This window comes from Chionomys nivalis, chromosome 4, assembly GCF_950005125.1.
Source record: "Chionomys nivalis chromosome 4, mChiNiv1.1, whole genome shotgun sequence".
Taxonomy (NCBI): Eukaryota; Metazoa; Chordata; class Mammalia; order Rodentia; family Cricetidae; genus Chionomys; species Chionomys nivalis.
In genome coordinates this window covers 57677529-57701259 of record NC_080089.1, presented here as the reverse complement: position 1 = coordinate 57701259, position 23731 = coordinate 57677529, and the positions used below count along the sequence as shown (strand labels likewise).

Below are 23731 nucleotides of genomic sequence, written 5' to 3'. Positions count from 1 at the left end.
ATGCAAAACACCTGCATAAATCCCAAAATCAATTATGGACTTTTAATCATAATGAATTGGGGTTCCTCAACTGTAACAAATGTGCCTACTGGAGGATGTTACAGTAAGAGAGACTATGTGTGTAAAGGGACAAGAATGGGAAGGGAATTGTCTATACCTTCTCATTCTGTTGTGAACCCAAAAACATTCTTTTAAAAATAAATTGTATTTTTAAATGAATTGAAAAATGTTCTAAGAGTTATCTTCCTTGAGTCTAATACGCTGATTATTAATTCAAATGAACAAAATGAAACACGGAAAACCACAGAAATCCACCTGCCTCTGCCTCCCGAGTGCTGGGATTAAAGGCATGCGCCACCACCGTGGAAAACCATTCTTAAAGCAATGGAACTGATTCTCCTCGGGCAAGTCCAACTATCTTGTGCTACTGACACAAACAAGCACAGAAAACAGTACTTTCTTATACTACAGAGATAGGATGCTCGCTCTCACAGCCCTATTTTAGAGTTTACAAATACCAGTCTAACTGACAGCAATGACTTATTTACTGTGGACAACTAGAACTAGTTATTTAACATTGGAAGTTAAATCCAAATCTTAGAATGACTGACATGGTGTACACCGCTTTCTTCTCACGGAACCTTAGAGCCACCCAGTACTACCATAATTGTCTTTACTACAGAAATCTTGGCAGGCATAAGAGTTTAAAGAGTGCTTGGCATTACCAATTATTTCCAATTTTCTTGAACAAGTGTTACTAGCCAGTAAACTAGAACTTTGTTAGATCTCCATCTAGTTCTTACTGGTATATCTCCCAAAAGGTTGCCAAACTATACTTACAAAGACTTTCTTCCCATTACAATGGGATAAAAATATTATTTCTGCCCTTTCCCAAGCAGAGACTTAATAATATTCTTCTGTACTCTCCTATCATGTGGATACTATTAGATTTCAAAGTCAGGTTGGTCAGTTCACCAGGCACAGACCTAGAATCTCAACTACTTGGCCAGTCTGAGTATTTTAGTAAGATCTTTTATCAAAAATAAGAAGCAAAATAGGGACTGCAGGGTGGGCATGACAGCTCATGTGTAATTCCAATTTAGGACACTAAGTCATTGCTGTGGTTTGAAGTTAGTCTGGATTACAAAGTAAATCTGGAACCAGTCTGGGCTGAGATTGAGACCCTGTCTCAACAACAAATAGGGCTGGGATGGTAGCTCAGCAGTTACAGGCAATGGTTGCTCTTCCAGAGGGCCCAGGTTGGATTCTAGCACCCACACAGCAGCTCACAACTATCTCTAACTGTCTGTCTGTTTTTTGAGACAAGGTTTCTCTATAGCTTTGGAGCCTGTCCTGGAACTTGCTCTGTAGTCCTAGCTGGCCTGTCTCTACCTCGTGAGTGCTAGGATTAAAGGTGTGTGCCACCATCACCGGGCTCCGTCTCTAACTCTTATTAGTTTCAGGAGATCCAATATCTAATCTCTTCAGGCACTGCACATATGTGGTGCACAAACATACATGAAGGTAAAATACTTATACATATAAAGTAAACTTAAAAAAAAAAAGGGCCAACCAGATAGATGACTTAGTGGGTAGAAGTACTCACCTTGCCTCTGACTGTCATATACCCAAATTCAAGCAAGCAATCATGCACTCGTTTTTGAAGTTTGTTTTTTTTTTTTTAAAGAGGGGAGTGTGAGGACACAGACCAGTTATAAAAGTGTTTGCCTAGCATGTGCAAGGCCTCAAATTAAATCTACAGTATCACCAAAAATGTAAAACAAAATGTACTGAATCTACTGCATGAAATTATTTTCATGTTATTCTATAGATTCTGCCTTAGCTTTAAAGAGTTTACTTATCTTTTTGTTCAAAGTGCAACCAACCATGGACATAAGTATTTTAATCAATGACTTTGCAAAAGTATGCCTATGACCACATCTATGAAGGCATCAAGACTGGCCAAACAGATCATAAACCAAAGGTATAAAACATCCTTGTCCAAAGACTTTAGAGTAAGCTTTCAAAGAAATTCTCCATTTCTACAGTTAAAAAGTCCAACTCCTGGGGCTGGAGAGATGGCTCAGTGGTTAAGAGCACTGACTGCTCTTCCAGAGGTCCTGAGTTCAATTCCCAGCAACCACATGGTGGCTCACAGCCATCTATAATGAGACCTGGCGCCCCCTTCTGACTTGCGGGCATACATGGAAGGAATGCTGTACACATAATAAATAAATAAATATTTTAAAAAAAAAAAAAAAAGAAGAAGAAAAAGTCCAACTCCTCAAACTCTGGAACACTATGTCAGTTAAACTTTTATCTAATTAACAATTCAGCTGGGCAGTGGCGGCACACGCCTTAAGTGGTGCACGCCTTTAATCCCGGCACTTGGGAGGTTAGAGGCAGGCAGATCTCAGTGAGTATGAGGCCAGCCTGGTCTACCTTGTGAGTTCCAGAACAGCCAGGACTGTTAAACAGAGAAACTCTGTTATTCAAAAAACAAAAAGTGAGTCTCTGTAACATTAAAAAACAAAACAGTTATTATTCTAAAGGTTTAGCATTTAGAGGAAAAACCTAGTGCCCAGATTCTGATTTAGTGGCAAAACTCTACACAATATTTAAATACTCTTTGTTCACTAATATCCTAAATGTATTAAAACCTGCCACTCCTCCTTAATCCCTTGAGAATCCCCAGAGCCAGTCAACTACCCACATCTATTTTTCTTTCCTAATTACTTATTTGCACTTGTTTTGGGCTTCATTACTTTATCGCCACACTAGAATCTCTTTATGCCTCTACAATGAAGTAGAGGGTCAAGTTTTATTACTTACTTAGTGTCCCAGACTTGCTAAAATATAGACATACTTGTATAGAAATACAAGCACCAAGGAACTTTTAGTTCTGATCATTTATAACCAGTATTTGCATAAGCAAAAAAATCACTGTTTCTCTAGAAAAGAAAGAGCAAATTTTCTACAATGTTTTTGCCAAAAATTAGCAGTTACCCCTCCCCCAAATTATTCACATAGCTAAGTTCTTATGTGTGAATGAACATTTAAATTTCTACCCAAAAGTACAACTAAGAATATATATGTGTGTGTGCGTGTGTGTGCGTGTGTGTGTGTTCTTTTCCAGGGGATGAAGCCTTTCTTCTTGGGATACTAAAGGCCCTCTCAGGAGGCGAATTTCGGTATCAAGGATGCACTCATTTCCTTTCAGGGGTAAGAACAAATGTATACTAGAGCTGCCCTAACTGTATATAAATGAAAAGTCACTCCAATTCTGTATTCAAAAGACTACATATAATAGTATGAATTGTGACATATAGTATAAAGTATCACCGTATATAAATAACAACACACTGCAAAGGTTTATTACCATGGAGTGGTAATGAGGGGAAAGGAGAGAAGTTCAATTATTTCACTTTAAGCAGTTGAAGTTGCCCTGTTAAGTTCCATGTTGAATTTTTCATGTTTGCATTAATAATTTTTAGAAATCCAATAGCCTTTCTCCTTTGTTTTGAAAAAGTGAAATAATGCCATGCTGAAAGTTTGTTTCACCACTACTCAATGCAGGAGGATTCATCCTTGCTGTTTGCTAATATGCCCGGTGAGTTCTTTCTACTCTAAAAGTTCAACCTGATGAAACCTTAGAGTTCTATGCACTGAATTAATGGCAAGCTTGTATATCTGGTTACCTAAAGCTCACCTAGCTGCCAGGTCTGTCAAGTTTTTCCAGTGGTGTTATTTTAAGAGTTTAAGACTTGATACAATTTTCTTTCAGTGACAAACAGATACTATGTTACAGAAGGGTAAATGACACCTCACTAACTACCACTAAAACACATTCCATATAGCTTCCATTCTGGCTTAGAAAAGATGCTAAAATACAAACACTTGATATTGAAATGCAAATGTTAAAGAACTCAGCTCTGGTTATTTGCACAAGAAGTACCACTCTGTACATTCTGGTGGATTTTTCTTTCCTCTAATGCAAAGTAAGAATTTGTCTTTTTCTTCTTTCAGCTGTGAAACTGGGTTACTCACCAATATCACCCCATCCCATAATTAAATTTTTATATCTACCTGCCACAAGTAGCAAATTATATGCTACACACAGGACAGTTCATAGGAATAGTATATAATAACCTTATAGGGAAATACTAAAATTGACCAGCTCATAGCAAGTACCTCATAGCTCACAATCAATATTCACTTCTAGCGGCCTGCCTGGAATTCTTTCTGCCTTGATGTCCTTAGTTCCATCAGGAATTAAATTTTCTTTGTGACTACTCCTCGAAGACTAGCTGAGCTGTTTCTGAGAATATGAACATTATGACCCTGTGGGGATTAAAAGATTAGAAAAGCATGTTAGAAAAATAGCAAGAAAGAAACCATTAAAAACCCAGTAGAAAACAAAAAATAAAATGCCTTAACATTCCTGTTCAAAACACCCAATGATGTAAATAAACTAAATGTTTGTACATTACAAATACATAGTACAATGTCAATCTACTCAAAGTAGACAAAGATGCAAATTAAATGTCTGTTACAAGTGTAATACAATGTCACCTTCTACCTAAAATTGCCAAATAAAATTTAAAAATGGAACTCTTATCTAGAAATAATGGAAGATAAAAGAATTTCTTAAGTATGGAAAGGGGAAATAAAATCTAAATAGGAAAAACAAGAGGAAAAATACTTTATAAAAGTAAAATATACATATAACTAAGGCACAGAAAACTCTTTAATAGGACTCAAAAGGCATACTGTGGAAGAAAATGAACAACAGAGATATGAAAACAGGGATAAAAGTTTCTACTGCTTTTATCATTTAGATCATTGTCTTATTTATTAAAGTTAAAACAGAAAAATTCTGTTGTTAAAATTTTAAAATACACTGGCTACATGATAAATTCAAAGCCAGTCTAGTCTACATGAGCTCCTGTCTTCTATATTTAACTTTTTAAAAAACAAATGGGAAGGTGACTAACACTCCCTATATTAAAAATTCAAATTTTCTTAATAATTTTCCGATATAACACATAGCTAGCATTCAAAAAAACAAAACAACAGGCTGGAGAGATGGCTCAGAGGTTAAGAGCACTGACTGCTCTTCCAGAGGTCCTGAGTTCAATTCCCAGCAACCACATGATGGCTCACAACCATCTGTAATGAGATCTGGCGCCCTCTTCTGGTGTATGGGAAGCAGAATGTTGTACACATAATAAATAAATTTAAAAACAAAAAAACAAAAAAACAAAACAAAAAAAAACAATACACAAAGCACTATCAATGGCAAAGAGAAATTCTATCAAGCACATGCTGTGTCAGACACTGTGCAGGTACTTTACCTATATGATGTTATTTCCCATCCTATGAAATGTACATTGTGCCTAACAACTATTGCAGAAAAAAGGCTGAAAAAGATTAGAGAATTTGTCAAAAGTCAGGACTAAGTCTAACTTATACTCTGAGTAAGTAAGCACTTTCTAATTTATCAAATGGCATTTATCTTTGATCCGAAGGTAAATGAATTTGCAATTCCTACTTCACTGCAGTTCTCCAAGAGAATAAAGACAAGCCAACAGCAACTATCCTTGTCTTTCTGTTCCTAGAAAAAGTATAGCTCTGACAAGTGTCTGTGGGGGGGACTAAATGTTCTGATTCTTACATGGGCATATACTTAAAAATACAGGGACAAAAGAGAGCTATTCTCAAAGGGACCCACTCTGTCTTTTATAGTGCATTTTGGAAATTTGTGGGTTATGTTTTTTTAATTGAGGACAGTCTCCAAGGATCCTCAATATGCTACAAAGCGGGGGGGGGGGGGTTGTTACACAACAAAGAATTATTATACACAACTTTGAAAGAAAACCAAGAAGATGAAAAACTTGCTAGAAATCTAGAACTTTCACTGTCTTAAATACAAGTATACTTCCTTGGTTTTAATCATCACTCATTTTTTTAGGAACAAAATTCTTGTGTGAGGTGAAGTCAATACTAGCTTTCCTCTAGAACTATTCATTTTGTCCCCCACCAACACCAAAAAAAAAAAGAAAAGAAAAGAAAAATCACATTATTAACAATGATGCTATCTGAAGAATGTAAGTCACTATCACAGCACAACTGTATCAGTTAGCACACATTTGATATGACAATCTTTGTGTGTTTGTGTGTGTATTTCTATATATAAAATATACTCTCTCTATATATATATTTTAAAAAGATTGGTCTAAATATTTTAAATTATTCTGCCATTTAGAATATCATAGTTTGGAGTTTTTTAATAATCTAGGTATAAAAAACATTAATTTTACTTCATGATAAAAGGGAACTGTACACAAACTGGTCATAAAAAAGAGAGATAAGCCGGGCGGTGGTGGCGCACGCCTTTAATCCCAGCACTTGGGAGGCAGAGGCAGGTGGATCTCTGTGAGTTCGAGACCAGCCGGGTCTACAGAGCTAGTTCCAGGACAGGCTCCAAAACCACAGAGAAACCCTGTCTCGAAAAACAAAACAAAAAAACCAAAAAAAAAAAAAGAGAGAGATAAAAGAAAAATGCCTAAAATTTTCCTTTTGTCCATACCTGGGGATAAAGAAATATGGAAAGAAGTATAACAAAGTATCTCTAGAACTACATTTAACTTGAGATAAGAACAGAAGACATAATTTGAAGATTATGAAAATTCCTATGGGCTAAAATGGTGTACACTTTAATCCCAGCACTTGGGAGTCACACAAATAGCTGTGAGTTCAAAAACAGCCTGGTCTACAAAGGGAGTATCAGGACAGCAAGAGCTATGTAGAAAGATTCTGTCTCAAAGACAAACAAATATCCTAAGAACCTTTCTCAGTTAACAATAATCCAATGGAAAGTCTATTAGTCTATCAAGAACTATATAAAATATGCAACCTTATACTATTATCATTTGTTTAGGCCAGCCTCAGACTACATAGTGAGACCCAGTCTCAAAACACAAACACTGAAAAAAAAAAACTGGTCCTCTTCATTAATACATCATTTTCTCTGAACTATCAGTGTTGCAGTGTGGGTTTGGCTAAGATAACTTTTTAGTATTACTTGAGTTGCATGTCTAACAAGCATGAAAAGCAAGTCCGAGAGGGTCCGTGTATGTGGATCAAATAGTACTGCTTATATTATGTCCCGAGACCATAACTACCAGGCCTTTTGTTTTGTTTTGTTTTTTGGGGTTTTTTTGGTTTTTTCGAGACAGGGTTTTTCTGTGGCTTTGGAGCCTGTCCTGGAACTAGCTCTTGTAGACCAGGCTGGTCTCGAACTCAGAAATCCACCTGCCTCTGCCTCCCGAATGCTGGGATTAAAGGTGTGCACCACCACTGCCCGGTGAGGCCCTAAATCTTAAAATCATACAAACATGCCATTTCACAACATAGAGCAGTTTAAGTACCTTTCTATACATTATCATTTGCTCTCACAAAACTTTATAGACTAAATATTACACTAATTTTTTTTTTTTTTTTTGGTTTTTCGAGACAGGGTTTCTCTGTGGTTTTGGAGCCTGTCCTGGAACTAGCTCTTGTAGACCAGACTGGCCTCGAACTCACAGAGATCCGCCTGCCTCTGCCTCCCAAGTGCTGGGATTAAAGGCGTGCGCCACCACACACTAATTTCTTAAAATGACATACGAATTAAAGTGGAAAAAGAAAATTTCAGACTCTACTATGTGCAGTGCCTTTCTTCTCAAACTCACCACCTCACAGGATGACCTTTCCTAACAGAACTCCTACTCGTGTTATATTTACAGTTATCATGTAGTCTGTCTTTGAGTTTAGACAACAAATTTATAGCATAATTTCCCAGTTTCATAAAAACACTCTTTAACTAAATATTGAAAACTGCTATAAATAATTTCAAAAACTATGTGAAAGTTCAGCTGTGGTTGTGCTTCAAGCTATGCTTAATTCCACTCTTTCTGGAAACTTATGTTACTTATTCCTTACTTACCATCCTCTCCCAGGCTCCCAGAAGAATCATAAGAGTGTTGACATACAGTGACACGCCACTACTCAAAAGACCTTATTAATCAAACTCTTATGGGCTAGAGATACAGCTCAGGGAAAAAACACTTGCACAAGTGCAAAGCCTCTAGTCTCAATGCCTAATACCACAAAAAAACAAACAACAAAAACTCTCAGAAATCAAGGTTTCTCTTACAGTTAATTTTAACTGTAAAGAAATTACATCCCTAGTCTTCCAAGAGCTAACTCCACTTACTCTGATTCTTTAGATTAGATGGTTATATTTTAGCAAGTAAAAATTACTCTGTACCCTCAAAAAGGAGAGGGGTGTGATCAGTCATGTTTGTATAAACCTTTTCTTTCTGCAAAGTCAGTAACAGATATATGGCATGTTCCAACATCTAAACATTTTATGAAAAAGGGCAAGCTTTGAACCAACAGTCCCAGAAACAGCTTTCTTACCTACTCAAGCAATGCTGTTCTGAATTTTAAAGTATTTTAGGCAAGCAAAAGACAGAATTAGTAGAGTGTGGGCAGAGCTCACTGAGGTCCTCTGCTTATCTTCATGAAAACAGCTTTAGTTTTCACAGAACTTAAAAACGACTCTGCCAAACAAGGTAGCTGAAGACACAGAACTAAAATGTAACCCAAATACAAATGCATGGTATCTAAGATGTATTTTCTCATACAAAGTATGCAATGTAACGTAATTTTGCCCATATTAATCTACTGTAGAAGACTTTTTGGATTGGTTTTGTATTGTTTCAGAGTCTCAGGTAAACCAGGCTGGCCTCTAACTCCATATACAAAAATGAGAATGCCGTTGATCTTCTAATCCTTCTGCTCCGTCCTTACAACTTGCTCAGACTACACACAGGATTTCTTTAATATACACATAAAAATCAAGTTACAACATAACTGAACAAATAAGTTGCTTATGAAGGTTATACTTAAACAAAATCTTGCTTTATGTACTATGATTTTCCTACAAACTAATAAATTTTTCTTGAATTCTTAGGCATAGAACTGTTGAACTAGAACTAATTACTGACCCTTTAAAACTTTGGAAAAGCCCATTTTATTTTTATTATTTTTCTCCTACTGAACTCCAAAACAAGCACTATCTGATTTCGTTTTGCCCCCTTCAAGCATCTCTTTGCCCTACTTATGATGAGTCTGACAAAGATTAAGTACCAATAACTATATTCTGCTAGTTTCATTAAAAAAAAAATCAAATATTAAACCTCTCTTTATCGTCCCCAAGCTCTAGGCCTTTGCTCTTTCATATGGCCCATCCATCTTTGGAGACTGCTTAATTCCCTTACTTCATTTACACTGCTACCTTGAAGGTATTAATAGACAACCACATGCCCCTAGTGCTCCCTTTTCCTAAGTTTAGCTCCTGAATCTTAAACTACCATCAATGCAGAATTATACACACTCTCTCCTAAATGTGTCTAGAACATATTCTTAATTATTTGCAGTCCAACCATAATAAGAAAACAGTAACACTGCTACTGTACAATTGTTTTGTTATGTGGTCACTATGCTGCTCGTCTAAGGGTAATTCAATGACAGTTCACTACCAGCTATTTGAAACCTCTTTGTACTCACTTTTCCAGGTAGCAGTTTCCTGGTTTTGCATTAAGGCCATTCACTAATCTCCCTTGGTGAAAGACTTGAGATACAGCAATACAGCATTAATGAATGTAATTTCAATGCTGGAACTGTTGTGCTATTTTTTCCTTCTGCCCTGTAATGGTCCCCAAACTGGCTAAACTTGCATAATTTAAAAATATAAAGTTAAACCTACCACATTCCTTCAAATATACATTGAAAAGAATTTATCTGACAGTTGCCAACAGAAGGGAGGACATTTTACTGCGTTTCCCCCTACAAGTAGCAACACCTAAAATGAAGAAAATGGTCCTGCACTTAAGACCTTTTCATGAAAGGAGGTAATTCTGCAATGACAACTGGAGGTGCCCATATGTCTGTCTACCTCTCTGCAGCAGCAACCCAGTGAACACGCAGTTCAGAAGATAGCAGCGCTTCTAGTCCCGAACCCCATCACCAACAAAAATAAGAGGCGCGGGGTGGGGGGTGGGGGGGATAGAGCACAAGGAGCACAAACCCAATTTAAGGACAACTAAACATACTGGAAGAAAAGTTGTTTTCACTGCAGTACTCAAAGTACTGTTGCTTCACTTTATCACTACCTTTCCAGAACCAAATTCAAATAAAGGAGGATGAAAAAACCAACTTTTAAAACCCTTTACTTTACCAGAAAAATACTAGTAACACTATGTGCTGATAGTACTCATAAAAGCCTTGTGAAAATCATCAGATTGTTCAAGACTAAGATGGCATACAAAAACAAGTTGTGATGATGGCTGAACAGTTAAGAGCACTTACTGATCCCCAGCATCTACATGGAAGCTCACAACTGTCAGTAACTTGAGGTCTAAGGAACTCTCTGTGGATACCAGGCATGCACACAGCACACAAACACACATGTAGGAAAAATACACATACACATAAAATAGAAATATACAAATTTTTAACAAATAAATAAAAGTATGAAGGGACATCCATGTAATCCCAATATTTAAGAAGCTAAGGAAGAAGGATTACTGCAAGTTTGAGGCCAGCCTTGGTTACATAGCAACACTCCGCTGTCTGAAAAAAACAAAAGAAGCAAACAATCCACAAAAATGAATGAGGAGGCTGGAGAAATGGCTCAGTGTTTAAGAGCACTGGCTGCTTTTCCAGAAGTCCTGAGTTCAATTCCCAACAACCACATGGTGGCTCACAGCTATCTGTAATGAGATCTGGTGCTCTCTTCTGGTGTGCGGGTGTACATGTAAGCAGAATACACTACATAATAAATAAATATTTAAAAAAAAAAAAACTGAATGAGGAAGCATACTTCTGTAATTCCAGCAGGAGGGTAAGAAGTGGAGAGAAAAAAGGATGAAAAGTTCCAAGTCAGACTGCAATGGAAGTCAGGAAGTGGAAAGGGACTTAAAAATAAGAAAATAGCCAGGCGGTGGTGGCGCACGCCTTTAATCCCAGCACTTGAGAGGCAGAAGCAGGCGGATCTCTGCGAGTTCGAGGCCAGTCTGGTCTACAAGAGCTAGTTCCAGGACAGGCTGCAAAGTCACAGAGAAACCCTGTCTCGAATAACCAAAAAAAAAAAAAAGTAAATAAAATTCTAGGGGGCTGGCAAGATGGCTCAGAGGTTAAGAGCATTGGCTGCTCTTCCAGAGGTCCTGAGTTCAATTCCCAGCAACCACATGTTGGCTCACAACCATATGCAACAAGATCTGGTACCCTCTTCTGGCCCACAGGGATATATGCAGGCAAAATATCGTATATATAATAAATAAATTTTAAAAAAAAATTCTAAAATGACTCCATACCTGAAAATATATTTTTCTTCTTTTTGCATTAAAAGACTTTACTTTGAGGGGTGGAGAGATGACTCAGCGGTTAAGAACACTGGTTACTCTTCCACAGGTCCTGAGTTCAATTCCCAGCAACCACATGGCTGACAACTATCCGTAATGAGATCTGGTGCCCTCTTCTGGCCTACAGGCACATACACAGGCAGAACATTGCATATATAATAAATAAATAAATCTTTTTTAAAAAAAAAGGAAAAGGAAAAAAAAACTTTATTTCACTTAAAACAGCGGTTCTCAATCTTCCTAACGCTGCAACCCTTTAATACAGTTCCTTATGTTGTGGTGACCCCTAACCATAAAATTATTTAGTTGCTACTTCAAACCCATAATTTTGCTGCTGTTATGAATCATAATGTAAATAAGTGATACACAGGATATCTAATTTGTGACCCCTAGAGAGAAGGGCCACAACCCACAGGTTGAGAACTACTGAATTTAAAGAGCCAATATACAAAGCCAAATTATCCCCAAATTTACAGCCACATTTAGAGATCTCCTGAACTAAATGCCATTGTTCAACATCACCCATCATCACTATTTTCCCAAAGTTGTTTTTGAGCAAAAGCTGATACACACATATCTTAGATGTCACCTTTCACGTAGAAGTTAAAGGCTGACAGGCTTTTCTCTTTGGACAAGGTAAAACACACACACACACAACCAGATCCAGTGCTTTTCCCACACTAGGTGTATGTAACTATAAAATAACTTACGGTGTTGAGCTTTGTTTGTGTATTTACTCCAAACACTGGTGTTGATCAACACTTTCTGGGACAGTACTTCAGAAATTCCCTGTTCTGGTACACACTAAAGGAAGTGGGTTGGTGAAGTCAGGGACAAACTACCAACACAAAGCAAAGGAACAGGTTTTCTAGTCGGCTTGCAACAGCACAAAGAATCTCTGTAAAGTTTTCAGTTATGGCATCATTTACATAAAATGATACAGGATCTATCTGCCTTCTCTACATACACATGAGGGTAAATGAAAATGAGTTTTTTTTATAGCTACACCTTGGATTTCATTAGATGTGGAGACAATGTATTTAACAAGTCCTTCTGGAAATCACTTCAGCAAAGGAAACAACAGCTGGTAAGAGAAGATGTGGTAGGTGGAAGATTCATCCTTCCAACATTCTCTTGGAGGACACAGAGCTGACAGAAGTTACCCGAAGAGGAGAGGGAGGCTTAACTCCATTAAGGAGCCCTCTTAACAGAGCTGCTCAACAATGAATATATAGCTTGTGAGTTAGAGCCACTGCAAGTGTTCAAGGTGGAAAGACAACCTTGAAGAAGGGAAGCCAGCATTTGTTAACAGGTTAGACTGGATGAACCTCAGGACTCTTTCAATTCTGAAATTCTAGAAAATTCCCTCAGGGAATTCAGAAGAAAACTCCTAAAAGGAAGGACAAAGCACACATATCCTATACTTTTAGAATTCTTGAGTTTTCTTTTTTCAAAAGGTACAATAGAAAATGTAGTCTATGGTCTTTAAAACGCATATTTATTCTTCTACTACTGTTGATTAGGAAGGGTTCATCATTTCTTTACATTATAAAGAAAAGATGGAGATTATATTTATAACTTTGTAAATATTTTAGAAAAAATGCTTAAAATCTAGTAGTCAATGCCCTAGAAACTTTATAGATTTTTAAGTAGTATGCACAGATACAAATACATTATTCATTAAACACAAGTCACATCTGTGTTTTATTATACTCCAAAATATACAGGAATCTTGATGTCCTGAAAGAGTGCAAATAAAGACAGTATTCAAGATGCCACAATTTCTACTGAAAGTATTATTTTCAAACTGAATGTCATGACCCATTAATGAACTGTTAAATCAACTGAGGTGGTGATCACTACAATTTTCTTAAAAGATACTACTTCACCAGATGTTAAATATACTGCATTAGTTGTGAACTTTACTATATTATTTATGTGGCTGCATGCACGGAGGAGAGGCCATGTGTAGAACACCTCTGTTGCACTTTCCTCTGAGTTCTATATCCAAAACAGCCTCAAGACTGCTAGACGAGATGATACAGACTCATAGAATGCTCCATTCAGGACTTGACCATAATCCTAAACTTTCTTTGGGTCCCCAAAAGATTATCAGCACCCCAATAAGCAGGAAGTAGCCTAGAAGACTATACCCACATTTTAAAAAAAATAGATTACAGATGGTTTTCTTTGGCATGTTAGTTACAAGCTGTTATGGATAATGGTCATGAAAAAAGCTGAACAAGAGAGATTAATTAAGGGTCTTGTTGTGAAAAGAAAAAGGGGGACTGCTGTGGGATAATGTTTTGTGCACTGCAAAGCTTTGTCACTCGTATTGAGTTAATGAAACGCTGATTAGGCAGTAGCCAGGCAGGAAGAATAGGTGGTGCAACCAGACTAGGAGGATTCTGGAAAGAAGAAAGTTTCGGTCTGCAGTCACCACCCAGACGCAAAAGAAGCAAGATGAAAATGCTGCACTGAGGAAAAGGTGCCAAGCCACGTGGCTAAACACAGATAAGAATTATGGGTTACTTTAAGTTATAAGAGCTAGTTAATAATAAGCCTGAGGTAACAGGCCAGTTTATACTTAATATTAAGCCTCTGTGTGTTTCTTTGGGACTGAACAGCTGCAGAATCAGGCGGGACAGAAACTTACATCTACATATCACAGTGTACATTATGAAGAAGTCAGAGAACAGTTTTTGCAAGAGTTGGTTCTAGGAATTGAACTCAGATTGCCAGTCTTGGTAGCAACCAACTTTACCCACTGAGCCATCTCACTGGCCTAATAAACTTCTCTTCTGAGTCACAGACATATAGACAGACAGACAATCACACATACACACACACACACACACACACATTTGGAGACAAAGAGTCTTGCTATGTAAATTAGGCTAGTCTCAAACTCTTTTTGTTCCTGTCTCAACCTCCTGGGTTCTGGGATTATAAACATACCAACATGCCTGCCAACAGTAATTCTTACAATCCAAGAGTTATTTCAACATCTTGTGAGTCAAATACACCGTTTTACTACAAATTAAATCCTAACTGTATTTTAGATCATGAAAAATTCTAGTTTGTAACGCAAAATTGCATTTCTTAGATATTTCCAGTTAATAAGCAACAAAGATATGGCTGACAACTACTGAAACTAAATTAGTACATAGGACTTTATTACATGCTCTCTTAGTTTTGGTTTCTTTGTTGAGTTGATTGATTTTGTTTTTCTGAGCCCAGGTAGCCCAGGAAGATTTTAGACTCCTGATTGTCCTACCTCCATTTCCCAAATGCTGTGATTATAGGCATGTGTCACCACATGTAGTTATTTGTTGTATGTTTACAATTCTAACAAAAGTGAGAAAGAAAACCCAGACCTAACAAGGTGATAAACTGTGTCCTTTAAATATGATGTTTTGGACTGGCAAGATAATTCACTGGGTAAAGGTACTTTACACTAAGCCTAACAACCTGAATTCAATCCCTAGAATCCACTTGGTGGAAGTAGACAGTTCCTACAAGTTGTTCTCTGACCTCAACACAAACACAGAGGCACCTGAGTGCTCATATATGTACACTATACATATATACACATGTGCATACACACAAAATATTTCAGTTTTATATGTAATTTCTTCACCCACAACAAAGAAATTTTGAGTCTATTTTAGATATATAAATAATTGTTGAAAAGAAGTCATATACAAAAACAGACTTCCTCATAGGATAACACTAAACAATAATCATAATTAAGTGTCATTTCATTGTCTCTTCATTAGCCAAACAATTTTCAACAAAAAGAAATACAAAATACCTATCTGGCAAGAATGTTCGTTTCTTAATTGTTTTTAATACACACTGGCAATTTCTGCACTATTACAGATACTGCTCTGCCTTCCTTAAAACAAAAACTACAAGTACTATTTGAAGTATACTCAGAGAAAGTCAGATTTCAAAACAATACATGTCTTAATATTTATCACCTTCCCTAAACTAAGTTTCTAAAAGCTTATACAAACCCATTAGAGGCAGTACCTACACAGTAAACTCAGCAAAACTAAGTCATTTTTAGAACTGGAAGACAGCTGAGACATCAAACCCAGAAACCAACAAAAGACAGGAGGGAAGGAAAGAAGAGTCACTAATAATAAGCCAAACATGCAGCATTCTTATAGTTTTACTTGTAACTCTTATAGATGAGCACCAATGGTCATCATTCTATCAGGAAAGGTTTTGACATATATTTTGTTTAATCATTTTTAGAATATGAGGATACACCTGAATGTGATTAAAACTGTTGGTGTAATCTGATACTTAATGTTTTGCAACATAATTTTATATAATATACACAGTGATTTCACATCATCTCGTATGTCTGTCTGATTTGAAATAATATTTAATACAAATGAAGGCAAATCATATCCAAACTGATACACATCTGGAAAAGGCATAAAGCACTAAAAATTGACACTGTTTAACAAGGCTTAATTTTTAAACATATAACTGTTTTTCAGAAATGCAATGATACTAATGAGTACTTATTAGCACAAGACAGCATAGGGTATTACCATCAAGTAGATTATATTAAGTGACAGGTCAGATGTGAGCTTTTTTGTTTTTAGTGTGAAAAATTAAAGAAACAAATCAAAAAGGCACCAGGTACTGAGGAACATAAATACTGTCCCCTAACTTACTATATTGACCAAAAATGTAGACACTTGGGAAATTATTTAAACATCAGAAAACCTCATTTCCATACATACTAATTAAAAGTTATGCAAAATCTATTCAAAATAACCTCTAATTAATTAGGCTTAAAATACAGTTTGTCTTGTCTTTGTATGTATGAAAAGGAAAACAAAAAGTCCACTAGAAAATCAAGTCACATACTCACTTTTAAGTTTAGAGATGTTTTTACACATGATCACTTTTAAATAAGTGAGTTTATTTGGGTATATAAGCCTATAAAATGTACCAGTTTATAATCAATTCATTTTTATAGGGAAGTTTCCTGTATTCCTAAAACTAATGCTTATCAACTGAAATTAAGAACTTTAAAAAAAGTACTCTTAAAAGCCTCACAAATGAGTTTTAAAATGTATGGTCTAAGATTATTAAAATTAATTTAAAAAATTAAAGTATCAATGTCATTTGCTCATTTATGTAAATTGTTTTTGTTCACAGGAAGTGCTTCTGCACCACTTATACAATTTTGATGTGTCAATTTACTTAAATGTCCCTACTATTCTTTTTCTAAGATTTATTCTTACTATTTTTATGGGGTATATGCCCACAGAAGCCAAAGATTTTTGTATTCTCTAGACTACAAGTCAGAAGCAGTTGTGAGATACTGGATCCTCTGAAGAGCACTATGCATCCTTTTTTTTCATTCCCTCACCACCCCGCCCCCAGACAGGGTTTCTCCATGTAGTCCTAGCTGTTCTGGAACTTGTTCTGTAGACCTGGTTGGCCTCAAACAAAGATCCACCTGCCTCTGCCTCCTTTGATCTACTGGGATTAAAGGCGTGCACCACCACTGCCAGAAGCAGTAGATATTCTTAACTGCTGAGTCATTTCTCTAGTCCCTCTTCTACAATTCTTTCCAGCAGCTTCTATTGCTCCAAATGTTCCTCAAATGAAGATCCATACATTCAACATTTTCCTTGTCCTACTGTAACCTTCTGGCTTTTCCTTTGTCTCAAAACCTCATTCATTATATTTGATCCTGTCCAGATTGTGCCCTTGTTATAAACAATGAGTTAAACAGTGAGTTTAAAAATCAGAAATTATTTCACAAAGCTTTTTTTTCATTTTCCGAAGTTTCTCTGTGTAATTTTATTCTCAAACTATTTATCAAAATTTCACTGAACACCTTTTATATAGTATCCAAAATGTCCACTCATTTTTCTATGTTTCATTTTCACAGATAACAGCACCCAATCTCCTTCCCAAAGCATAAAAATCTTTACAGTCTAGCACTCAGGCTGAGGTATGAGGGTCTGAGTTCAAGGTCAGACTGGGCTGCCCAGTAAGAACCTGTCTCAAAATACAAAGCAAAATGAGACAAAGGGGAAACAGTTTACCTAGCTCCCAATTCCAAAGAACACTTTAATTAAAAACATCCAAACTCAGAGTATTTTTGTAAGTCACACCTTTGAAGTTCAGTTTAATTCTTATTTTAAAAATAGTCCTGGGAGATGGCTCAGAGGGTAAAAGCACTGCCACCAAACCACCAGGACTAACAGCCTGAATTCACTCTCCAAGATCATCTACATGGAAGATGACTTGCACAGGCTTACCAAAGAATGAATGCCCACACACATATACATAGAAACACACACACAGGTAAATAAGTGTAGAAAGTTTTTTTTAAAAAAAAAAAATGTTTATTTATTATATACATTGGGGTTTTGCCTGCACATATGTCTGTGTGAGGATGCCAGATCCCCTGGAACTGGAGTTACAGATCGCTGTGAATTGCTATGTGGGTTCTGAGAATTGAACATTTGGAAGAGAAGCCATGAACCCGTCCCAAGAAAGTTTTAAATAACAAATAAGACCAGGGGTTTGCCTAGCATGTGTGAAACCCTAAATTTAATCTCACCGGCACTAAAAGAAAATTTTAACAAAATTAAAATGATTGTACAGAAACATTACCTTAGAGCAGTGGTTCTCAACCATCCTAATGCTATGACCCTTTAATACAGCTCCTCACATTATGGTGACCCCAATCATAAGATTATTTTCCTTGTTACTTCATAACTGTAATTTTGCTGTTGTTATGAATCATAATGTAAATATCTGATATGCAGGACATCTAATATGCAACAACTCCTGTGAAAGGGTCATTTGATTCCCAAAGGGGTCGCGACCCAAAAGCCACTGCCTTAGAGCCGACAAGGAAATGTTTCACCGCAAAACTGTATTGAAAAAAGCAAGAAATTTCTTGTAACAGGCTAATTCTCAAGAAAATAAAACTCATGCAAAATAATCTTAATTTTTAGCAAGTAAATTAACTGTGGAGCACATTTATATTTAAGGATTTTTCTTTCATTTTCTGTTAAACTTTGGCATACTCACAGGTTAAGCTCTGTTTGTCAACACATACACACAAAAATCTGTCTCTCTAGGCAGGTGGATCTCTGTGAGTTCGAGACCAGCCTGGTCTACAAGAGCTAGTTCCAGGACAGGCTCCAAAACTACAGAGAAACCCTGTCTCGAAAAACCAAAAAAAAAAAAAAAAAATCTGTCTCTCTAATACAGACTCAATAACTATATAAAACAAGCCAAGAAATATGTTCTAATATAGCCACACGGCCTTTCCTCCCAGGCCCTGGACAAATTTGTGTCTGGTATTTCATTCAGTCAATGAAAAGATTAAAGATATATGATCTCCTTAGGAAAGACTTTATTCAAAGGCAGGTTCCATATTCTGGTCAAATAACAGTTGAATTACATTTAAATCTGTTACTTGACATTTGTCATATTATTCGTGCCATGGCTACAACTGATAAGGTTTATCTCTCTGCTCTTCATTTTAGTTCATGCTAAGAGGGAAGATAGTCAATAGCAAACTGTCAAACAAGTGAAGAAAACAGCACTTGACAGAGATTCATGAATCACCTAGCGCAGATACTGGCATTGTTATGAGCATGATGTTCACAACTAACAAGAATCACCTAAACAAAATGGGTTCTTCAAATGCAGCTGCTAACAATAAAGTTAATTAAATTCTCTATTTGCTCCCACTTAACAGTATTATTTATCTAATCTGATAAATTTCAAGATGAACATATTACATTTTTACACTCCATCCACATTCATTCATTCAGCTAACATCTGTAAACCTCTTTTTTTTTTTTTTTTTTTTTTGGTTTTTCGAGACAGGGTTTCTTTGTGGTTTTGGAGCCTGTCCTGGAACTAGCTCATGTAGACCAGGCTGGTCTCGAACTCACAGAGATCCGCCTGCCTCTGCCTCCCAAGTGCTGGGATTAAAGGCGTGCGCCACCACCGCCCGGCCATCTGTGTCTTCGAGGTACATTTTACTTCGCCTACAACAATGATATTCTATGAAAAAGCAACACCTGGCCATTATGAAAACGTGTTTATTTCCTGGGGTTGTGGAAAAATCTCCCAATCAAATGGAAATACGGACTTCCTCACCAGAACTTCAATTGCAGCCACATGGTTGGCATAAATCTCTGTAAGGGACCTTCAAATGACCTATTTATTTATATTCATGATGACACGAGCCTTAACAAGTGTTTAATAGTCACAAGAATAAAAACAATCATGCAACTTTTTAATTTGTTTTGTTTTGTTTTTAATTTTTGGTTTTTCAAGACATCACTTCTCTGTAGCTTTGGTACCTGTCCTGTAACTCACTCTGTATACCAAGCTGGCCTCGAACTTACAGAAATCTGCCTGCCTCTGCTTCCCAAGTGCTGGGATTAAAGGCTACCACCGCCCAGTACAATCATACTATTTTTTAAGGATAATGGCTGTCACTGAGACTTGAAATATTGCCAAATTGAAATACAACTCACCTCATTTAATCCTTACATCATCCTAAGGGCGTAACACTGTAATCCCCATTTCACAGCTCAAACTAAGGTTTGCCTTACATCACTCAGCTCTAAGAACTAGAGTTTAAACCCAGTTCTTGGAAAGATATAGCTCAATGGCAGCATCCTTGCCTAGTACATACAAAGGTTTGTGCCCTAGGACCAACCAAGCCCATGTGCGCACGCACACCAAAACAAAAACAAGCAAACAAACAAAATAACGGCTGTAAGTGTGTTCAAAGCTTAGTTTAACATTCAATTTTAACCTAACATTTTTGAATATTTAAAATCTATGCCTTACAACTGTATTGTTGGTAGGTGAAACATACAAAAAAGGGGGTACCTGAAACTGGTCTTGCAAGTCTAGATATTTATATAGAAAATGAAATCTACTTAAATCCCTATGGCAATTATGGGTCAGATTCCTTGTGGAGTTAAAAAAGATGTTGTGGGTCATCTAAATTAAACCAAATTCTTCATTTGGGAATAATGAAAACTGAAGCCTTTTCAAAAAGTTCTACATGCCTAACCTAAACTGCCACATTTTTGACTCAGAAGCAGTGACTCTACCACTGATTTTCCAAAGCATTATTTTAAATAGACAATCTGTATGTCTAACATATCAATATTATATGGAACATGGTATCTCTTTCTGAAACACTGTATAAAGAGTAAACCTTTATAGGACATGAAATCAGACTATTACAGGACTATTATCAGTAGAAGCTTAAATATTATCACTGAGACACAGTGCAGAAAGCTTTAAAATGGCATCCTTAACCATATTAACTCAAAAGTAACCATTTCTTTCCTGAATTCAATTTACATTCATTAGGATCAACTACGGGCTCGTCCTCACTTTACTAGTCTTGTCACATGACTAAATCCAAGCTCATTTCAAGGGAAAAGCTGTACTATGCTGTATTTAGAACATGTTACCACTGAGAGCAGCCAGATGAGTCTTTTAGGCCTATCCAAAAACCTTGCCTTAGTTGCTAAGAAACTACAATTTACCGTATTACAAATCATCAGAAACAATTTATGTCAGCTGAGATTAAACATCTCCGATCAAGAATCTCTCACCTATAGGTGCTATTCCACACATAACTGAAATCAGAGTTTAACTCATACTGTTATTACACAGATGACTGAAAGAGCAAGCAATCGGGCTAACACTACCATTTCCCTTCAGACCTTTCCACTTAAGGAGGAAGGAGTGGGGGCAGGGGTGGGGATGCCCACCCACATCCTTAGGATGTTCAGTGTAAGAGACAGAAAAACGTTTCCTTTCTGACCCATGCAGAAACAAGGCCATAGCGCATAAAATCCCCTTAGTAGAATTTGATACTTAAAGTGATTTTTTTCAATACTGTGATATATTTTCACGGTAACCTCTAGCATTTAAGGTTGGTTTCTCTTCAGAACACTCAACTCCACTGACTCTAAGTGATTTTATTTTAATGAAAGCCATTTTAAGGTCAAACAAGAGCAATTTTAATTGTTTTAGCGTAACAACGAAGAATACCGAGATTAAAACAAATTCATGGGTCCCTATCCCTAATCCACGTCTTAAAATTTTTTCATATAAAAAAAAACTTAAATCTCTTAACAGCTGTTTCCACAATAGCTGAAATAGGTTCATTATCCTTTTAAGTTTGTTTCTGAAAGATCAGTTCAGCAACGGAACTGTGACAATGCTGTCAATCAGAATCTGTCGTATTTTGCTCCGCCGTGTCTATTACCTTTCGCCCTCTTCTCTAAAAAGCTTCAATTCAAAACTCCATCCTCACTTCCACTATACTATGAACACATCCCAAAGGCCACATCCATGCCCCTCAGAAATAACATTTATTCATTGTCTTGAAACTTTCAGATCTCAAAAGCCCACTTAACTCCATTTCGCTGCAAACGCTCAGCTGCCCTCAATCCCACCACTGCGGATCAGACTGTGTCCCAGCCCTCCCTAATGGCCGAACCAACACCATACAGCATTTGCCACAACTCATCCCCTTCCAATGTATCCACCACGCTGCAAAGCAACATTACACCCCCGACTTCCTGCATTTTACTCCCTTCCCTTATTTTTCGTCCTACCCCACACCCACCTCTATACCCGGGCACCCTTTACTTCTCTGATGTTTCCTCTACCTCAGTTTTCATGCTTTCCCCATCCTCTGCTCATTTTCCTCTCCTTATTTAGAAACTCCCTTTTGCTTTCCCAACCGCTACCCTAGAATGCCCAGCACTCCACCCTCTTTGGCAAAACCCAGCCCTCTTCCCCCAGCTCGTTTGGAGACACTGCTGCTTCTCTTTTCCAGGTCCCCCACTGCAGTCAACCCACTCCATCATCTTTCCGCCCACCTTCCCTCTACCTCCAAATCCAAGATTCCCCTAATCCCTTATAACCCCTCTCCTTAGAGACGCAAGCAGTCGGCTCCCGCTAGGTTTTCTTCAGGATCCTTCTCACCCCAGCTTCCCCTGCCTCCCATTTTTCAGGATGTCACTAGGGTTCCGGAGCCCCAGTAGAATCCCGGGGGTCAGCTCCCGCGGAGCCCGGTTCTTTCGCCGCCAACACCCCTCCGCCGGTTCGAACTCGAACGCCTGTCTCCCGCCGCCTTCTCCAGAGCCGCCCCCGCTACTCCAGCTCCTGGTGAGCACAGAGCCCCACGCCGCGGACCTGTCTCCAGCGCCCCGGGCTCGCACCACAAGCGACGCCTCCACTCTCGACGAAGCGCCTCCTCGCCTCAGCCCGGCCGCCCGCTCCCGGCTCCGGCAGCCCCCTCAGGCCTGGGCCCGGCCCCTCTGATTGCCGGAGCCCGGCGCCCCCGCCCGGCCCGCCCCCGGCCCCTCGGCTTACCGTTCTGAGCAGCGCCTGGCCCTGGGAGGAGCGAGCCAGAGACCAGCAAGAGCGAGAGGGCCAGGGCGCTGGGGAGCGAAGAGCCCGACATCCTCCCTAGCCGGAGAGCGCGCAGCGAATGGGCCGGGGCCGGGGCCGGGGAAGGGAGGGGAGGGAGGGAGGGGGCGGGCGAGTGCGCGAGGGAGTGAGCGAGGGAGGCTGCCGCGGCCGAGCTCCGTCCTTCCCCCGTCCTCCTCCTACCGCCGCAGCGCCTAAGCCTCGCGAGACCTCCGCTGGCGGCCGTGGGCGGTCCAGGAGCTCCGGCGGCAAGGCTCGCGAGAAGAGGCCCTCGCCCGAAGTCCCCGCCCCTGCGGAGGCTGATTGGCCTAGCGCAAGGGAGGTCACGTGCAAAGGGCGCTTCTGGCCACGTGATGGGGCGAGGCGGGGACTCCACCCGCCCGCTCTCCCACGGGGGAGGACGGAGGAGAGCACGGGACAGTACAATTTTCACCTGGTGGAATCCTAGTGCCCATAAATGAGAGGAAGCATTGAGAAAACAAAATCTGTCCTCCACCCATCCTGCCTTTCATGCGTTACCGCTCTAAGCTTCACAATGGATACACCAGACCCCGCTTTTAAGCTTCCTGTCATTGTCCCTTATGAAAAACCTGCTGTTCTTCCTTCTGGACTCTAACCAGAGACCGCTAGAGGTGTCTGGCCACAACCTCTCTGCCTCCTGTTTTTTCCCTCCCAGACAGTGTTACACGCTTGCTGTGCCTTCCTGCGCGGACATCTGTTCCCTCTGACTTCAAGTGTCCTCCTTTTCCTCCCTACCTATGCCCTCCCCACCCCCCTTTGGC

At 38.6% G+C, this 23731-nt stretch overlaps 1 protein-coding gene across 1 annotated transcript in view; it reads right to left on the bottom strand.

Annotated features, from left to right (window-relative positions):
• Positions 1 to 23239, bottom strand: part of Nptn (neuroplastin) — an 81426-nt gene extending 58187 nt beyond the window's left edge. The window contains exon 1 of the mRNA XM_057766586.1: positions 22893 to 23239. Coding sequence (XP_057622569.1) covers positions 22893 to 22983 — 91 coding nt within the window. The 5' untranslated portion in view covers positions 22984 to 23239. The remainder of the gene's footprint in view (positions 1 to 22892) is intronic.
• Positions 23240 to 23731: the final 492 nt, after the last annotated feature.